This window comes from Eriocheir sinensis, unplaced genomic scaffold (assembly GCF_024679095.1).
Source record: "Eriocheir sinensis breed Jianghai 21 unplaced genomic scaffold, ASM2467909v1 Scaffold1922, whole genome shotgun sequence".
In the NCBI taxonomy this organism is placed as follows: domain Eukaryota; kingdom Metazoa; phylum Arthropoda; class Malacostraca; order Decapoda; family Varunidae; genus Eriocheir; species Eriocheir sinensis.
The window spans coordinates 1-6,912 of NW_026111320.1; the positions used below are offsets into that span (position 1 = coordinate 1).

General features: G+C 43.3%; 1 protein-coding gene across 1 annotated transcript; it reads right to left on the reverse strand.

Moving 5' to 3' along the window:
• Nucleotides 1-2,015: 2,015 nt before the first annotated feature.
• LOC126990712 (cilia- and flagella-associated protein 418-like) lies at nucleotides 2,016-6,533 on the reverse strand. Its single transcript, XM_050849390.1, has 4 exons — nucleotides 6,509-6,533; nucleotides 6,017-6,169; nucleotides 4,109-4,297; nucleotides 2,016-3,372 (listed from the first exon to the last, which is right to left on the reverse strand). Exons 2-4 carry the CDS (start codon nucleotides 6,148-6,150, stop codon nucleotides 3,105-3,107), a joined length of 591 nt encoding a protein of 196 aa, XP_050705347.1. The 5' UTR covers nucleotides 6,151-6,169; nucleotides 6,509-6,533; the 3' UTR covers nucleotides 2,016-3,104.
• Between the last annotated feature and the right edge of the window lie 379 nt (nucleotides 6,534-6,912).

Sequence of the window (6,912 nt, forward strand, 5' to 3'; positions counted from 1 at the left end):
AAATTAAACCACTGGATGGATATGTTTGTAGTTTTCAAGGTCGTATAGGGTCCGAACGTTTTTAAAACCTCCTCCGCCGCGGCCGTATCGGGAGGCTGAGAAACGTTTGAGAAGGCGCCTCTCTCTCTCTCTCTCTCTCTCTTTTATTGATTAGAGAGTTATGAAGACACTCAACAATGGCTTAAGACTATACCAATGGCTTTCTTTATATAAGAGATCGCAAATTAAACCTCGAATCTTTTAGTTTTCAAGGCCAGAGAAAGTGCGTAGGAACCTGCCTCGGCCGCTTCTGAAGGCTGATAAACGTTTATGAAGAATTAAGGCGCCTTTCTTTTGTTGATAGAGCGTTAGGAGGAACCTCAACAATGACTCAAGACGATCAATGGCTTTCTAAGTATAAGCGAACGCAATTAAACCTCGATTCACTATATAGTTTTCAAGGCCAGAGAAAGAGGACACCTGCCTCGGCCGCTTCTGAAGGCTGATAAACGTTTGTGAAGATGGCGCCATTTTTTTGTTGATTTATAAGCGAATGCAATTAAACCTCGAGTCACTATAGTTTTCAAGGCCAGAGAAAATGGACACCTGCCTCGGCCGCTTCTGAAGGCTGATAAACGTTTGTGAAGAAGGCGCCTTTTTTTTGTTGATTAAAGTTACGAGGAACCTCAACGACTCAAGACTATATACTAATGGCTTTCTAAGTATAAGCGAACGCAATTAAACCTCGATTCACCAGTTTTCAAGGCCAGAGAAAGTGGAAACCTAGCTGCTTCGGCCGCTTCTGAAGGCTGAAAACGTTTGTGAAGAAGGCGCCTGTCTTTTGTTGATTGGAGAGTTAGGAAGAACCTCAACAATGACTCAAGACTATATACCTACCAATGGCTTTCTAAGTATAAGCGAATGCAATTAAACCTCGATTCACTATAGTTTTCAAGGCCAGAGAAAGTGGAAAGCTGCAAGGCCCATACTTCACACATTTAGGCCACCAAGTATACATATATTTGACTAGGCTTTCATAGGAGTTTTGGGCATTTGCAGAGGTAGTTTCATGACCCTTCCGGTAGTCTGATCATTCTTCTGTACCTTGAATCGATACGAACACTCATTATGCGATTGATCTCGAGTATAGTTACGTTTTCAAAGGTAGAGAACGTTAACATTTCTTAAGTTTCCTAAGTGGGAGAACGTGGATAAAATGCCTTGTGTCGCATCCCCCCACACACACTTTGGAAGGCTGCGTAAACGACGCGTATATTTCAGGTTGCGTCAGCCTGAGGTAATGTGTGTGTGTGTGTGTTGTTGGATCGATGCTGTGGCGTATGTGTGTGTGTGTGTGTGTGTGTGTTAATAGAGCTCTCAGCCTGAACTCTCACTACCACGAGTCATATATTGGCGTTCTCCTTTTTTATTTTTTATACGCACCAAAATCAATTGACTACAAAGTTCATTTCAAGCATAAAGTAGTTTTTTTTAATCTTTTTTTGTTTCTTCCTTTATGCTGTCCTACCATATCACCGAGGGCTGTTCTCTTCTCATCCTTGAATAGTCCAAAGAAATACTAACACAACCTCTAAGAAAGCCTATCAAATGTGGGTGTGTGAGCCCCAGTGTGAGTATATGGGCTTAGTTTTTTCATTCCTCCATCCCCTGTGTTCAACCTGCTACCACCGTCCTATCATATTACTGAGGGCTGTTCTCATCTCATCTTTATATAGTCCATACTAATACTAACACAACCTCTAAGAAAGCCTATCAAATGTGTGTGTGTGAGCCCCAGTGTGAGTATATGGGCTTAATTTTTTCATTCCTCCATCCCCTGTGTTCAGCCTGCCACCTCCCTGTCCCACCATATCACCGAGGGCTGTTCTCATCTCATCTTTATATAGTCCAAAGAAATACCAACATAACCTCCTAGAAAGCCTCATCAAAATTGGGTTCTCTTACAGTTACATCACCAATCTTACTACTATGAACCTTCCTTGCCATGAATGAAGACTTATAAAGCAAAATCAGAACATAGTCACGAGTTTATTAGTACATAAGAGATGAAAACAGAAGATTTACTAAGACATTGGATAGTTTTCTGCCCAACAAGGAGACAGTATTATCTTTTTGACTAGAGCTGATAGACAAACTTATTATAGATATTCCTGTGAAAGTTAAATGATATGAACTGTTTTGAAGGACAAGTAGTTTATTAGCAGAGACAACTGACTAGTTTCTGATCCATTAAGAAGACAATATTACCCCTTTGACTCACTGATAGACTGACAGACTGACTTGGCCTCTAAGGAATATAATAGCATTAGAAAGCTGGTGCACTGGTTGGCTGAGTGACTAGCTACTAGTACATGTACAGGGGTTTGCATCCCTGAAGTTTCCTTAAGTGTAGTAGGTAAAGCTTGTAGCCAGGACGGATTATTCAGGTAACAACTATTACATACAGTGCCCAGAGTTACCAGATTGTTGTACTAGGCATGTTTTTTCTGTCTGCTTAAGGCCCAAAACTGTTGCACCTACACTGACAACGATACACATTTACAATTAGTGTTTTTCAAATGGTTAATATTCGACGTTTTTCTGCAACTGTTACGGGTCAGAAACAGGAAAATACGATGTTCTCAGTATGGTAATCTGGCAACGGTGACTGTACCTGTGGAATGTACGACTTTATGCAGGTAATGAGAACTCCTGCAAATCTTATGAATAATAAATATATTTCTCTTAGGAAAAATAAATCACCTACTTCTATTCCTCCATCTCTTCTTGCTCCTGTACCCGGCCAAACGTCATGGTTAAGTCCATATTCTTAAATGCATCAGCTCCCAATACGACAATTTCCCAAGCCCACAGAGAAGATTAACCGGGTTTTCATGGGTGGTTTTCCAGTTCCGGGTGAAGGGGTCGCGTAAAACCATCACCAGCACCACAAAACAGCCCATGAAAAGCCCAGTAACAACTTCTACAAGAGGCTTTTCAAACAGGTGAACTGAGGCGCCGATACGTTTAAAGATATAGGCTTTAATCTACCTCTAGAAACACACTTGCTGGGAGCTTCTGAACCAATGTTGTTGTGTATATCCTTGACAGAGTCGTGTCGGAGGTCAGTCAAGGGTGTCGAGGCCGTGTCCGGCGCACACCCACTTGAGTGACCCGTCGGAGGCCACGGTGAGCGGCTCGTCCACTGAGCGGCATTGGCACTGGCAGGCGTAGGCTCGGACGCCGCGCTGAGGCTCGAGGCGGGCGCGCAGGCTGGCCATGTCTGGGTAGTTGTTGCGCAGGAAGAGGTAGTCGGTGGTGTCGTCCCAGCAGAAGCCGTCCGCTGCCAGCACCGCTAAGTCACAGTCCAGGCACCTCAGGTTGTCGCATGCCCTGTAGGGGAAGGACACACATCAGTACTAGAGTGAGTGACAGGGCTTCAGGCACACACAGGATGGCCATGAAGAAGCATCTGGCCTATGCACGCTAGCTCCCAAAACTACACACACATACTTGCTCTCGAAACTACACACACATACTTGCTCTCAAAACTACACATATCCTACTTGCTCCCAAACCTGAACACAGGCTTGATATACTACAATGTGCCTATCTACACCATCTCTCAAAACTATCATTGCCTTTTCTTGTCTATTTTGAGGCCAGTGATGATAGTATTGGGGCATGTGAATGGGGCACGGCACAAGTTACATGCATCTTTCTTTCCCTCAAGTACGATTCTGCCTAGAGCCCCAGAAAGGCTTGCCAAGGCTCGCTGGCCTGTGGGGAAGACTGGGCTTAGGAGGGTGACTGAGAGCTAATGGGGACTTGAATATCTACTGTGGAAAAGAAATACATACTTGATGATTCATTATTATTATTAGTAGTAGTTGTTGAAGCTAATGGGATAAGCTCGTGAACTTGCCTTGTGAACTAATGGGCTGAGCTTGAAATACATGATGGCTCTACCAAACCCACATATATAATGACAATACAAGGGTGAAGTTGGGAGTATATTCTATAGCTCCTCATGGCCTTAGTGCTCATCTCTGTTACATTGGCTACCTTGTACGTATCAGATTAATGTTGTCCTTCTTGGGCCACCACAGGGATATGGACGCTTGCTAACCTGAGGGTGGCGTCCGTGGCCATGCCCTGAAGCACCGACGTCCCCGCCAGGCGAGGGCCGCTGCATCGGGAACTGCCTCCCTGCACCGAGGAGCTGCCTGAGTGTGGGGTGACGGATGGACGCAGCGGCGGGTCCTCGAGGTCATCCAGCAGGTCCCGCAGGTCATCCGTCCTGACACTCTCGCTTGAACAATAATAATAAGAAACAAAAATATTACTGGGGGTCATAATACAGAATGAATGAGAAACAAGGGAAGCAAAATAAATAAAGAAGAAGAAAGAATAAATTAACCCGGTACCAGCGATGGCCCAAACTTGTGGCTTTAGTGTAGCAGCGACGGCCCAAATTTGTGGCTTTACCGTGTACCAGTGACGGCCCAAATTTGTGGCATTAACGTGTACCAGCAACGGGCCAAATTTTTGCCATGATATAAACCCCCCAAAATAGATGATGCATAAACTGATCGTAAATGCATTGATATATAAGTATTATGAAATGGTTAGTGTGAGTGATGATTTTTTCTCATTTTTCTTGCTTAGAGGGGCCTTTAAGAAACATGATCCTCTGGTTAACAAAAGAAAAACAATTGTGAGAATGAAAGAACGGAAAACAAGTAAAAAAAAACATGGAAAGTGAAAATCAAAGGGGTGCTGAGACTCCTGGCACCTCCAGCGCTGGGCAACATATTTATCTGAGTGTGTGGCAAAGACTTAAGGCCGCTTTCACAGTCACTTTGTGTTGATCGTTACCAATGGCGGCCATCAACGCTATAATTTCCACGTGAAACTGGCCTATGGGGTAGTGGCGGCTGTAGAGGAAGTGAGAGGTGTTGAGAGTGTGTGGTCAGGTGTGGGGCTAGGCTAACCCCACAGCCATCACTACCCCATCGGCAAGTTTTATGTGGAAATACTATAGGGGCGATCGCTGGCATTGGTGATGATCTAAACAAACAAAATGACTGTGAAAGCGTCCCTTAGTCAGTATTCTCCATACATTATCATGACTGAATAATTGATTTTTTTTTTTACAGGTAAGGAATCAACTCAAGGGCAACAAAAAAGGTGTAAAAAAAAAAAAAAAAAAAAAAAGCCTGCTAATCGCTGTTCCCACAAAGATAAAATTGAAAAGTGGCCAAAAGAAAGGTCAATTTCAGGTGGAGGTGTCCTGATACACTCTTATCAGCTCAAGGGCAACAAAAAAGGTGTATAAAAAAAAAGCCTGCTAATCGCTGTTCCCACAAAGACAAAAGTGAAAAGTGGCCAAATGCGAGGTCAATTTCAGGTGGAGAGGTGACTTGATACACTCCTCGATGTGTAAAAAGGCTTCTCCATTCTTCTCCATTGATCCTACTCCCTGATAAATGAAACCCTTCGAACATGTGAAAAAAAATACATAAATGACTAAACTATGTACTGGCGGGTACGTTACATAAGGATAAATATAAACTACCCCCATGAATTTAAGAGAAGCGCACAAAAAACTCGGTGTGGGAGGAGGGGGGTGGGAACCGAGAGAGAGAGAGAGAGAGAGAGAGAGAGAGAGAGAGAGAGAGAGAGAGAGAGAGAGAGCAGGTAGAGGCAGACGGCTGATACAAGAAACACAGGAAGATTGTCAGCATCTCTCTCTCTCTCTCTCTTTCCCATTCCTTCTGCATTTATTATCCTAACTAAGCAACTGATGAGCAGAATGTATCACCAAATCAAATCATATGAACTTGATGGAACTCTAACCAAACATGATGGAACAAGGAATATACAAATTTGACTTCTTCCTGTAAACACACACACAAGGACATAAGGAGACCATAAGAGACCAGACAGCCATTGAAACATAAAAATTAATAAGGAAAAGCCAAGTACACATATACATATTACACCCGCAAACACGCACACCCATACACCCACTAACCTCTTGCTGTGCTTCACCCCTTTCCTGCCGGGTGAAGAACTCCTGTAGGACGAGGAGCTCCCTTTAGAGCCGAGGCTGTCATTGGAAAGACTCAGCTCAACCTCATCCAGCAGGTCATCAATGTCATCCGCCATCAACCCGTCACTCGCTGGTCTGCAGAAGGACGGGACTTAGGAGATGGACAAAGCTAACAGGAACCTAAATATATACTGTGGAAAAGAAATACATACTTGATGATATGTTATTACAGTATTATTATTATTAGTTGCTGTAGTTGAAGCTAATGGGATAAACCTGTAAACTAATGGGTTAAACTTGTGAAGTAATGGGGTCAACTTTAAGCTTACAGGGATCTGAATATCTACTGAGGAAACCAGATATATACTTAACATATTCATTTCATTATTATTATTATTATTACGCCACAAAACTTATGGATAGGAAAGCAAAACAAGTGCCTGTCAATATGCTTTCACCAACACAACACATCACCTTGTCTGTATCTGTTCCTCTTGATATATACGTTACCTGAGCACACCTGGCCTCCCCACACAATTAATTAACAGGGCAAACCACCTCACAGCATCCAGAAATTACACCCCTAGAAAAAAGAATGTCCGTCGATAAGTTTTCACGGACATAATGCATCAACTTGTCTGTACCTATTGCCCTTGATATATAAGTTACCGAAGCACACCTGGCCTGCCCCCACAATTAATTAACAGGGCAAACCACCTCACAGCATCCATAAATCACGCCCCTAGAAAAAAGAACGTCCGTCGATAAGTTTTCACGTACATAATGCATCAACTTGTCTGTACCTATTGCCCTTGATATATAACCTGAGCACACCTGGCCTGCCCCCACAACTAATTAACAGGGCAAACCACCTCACA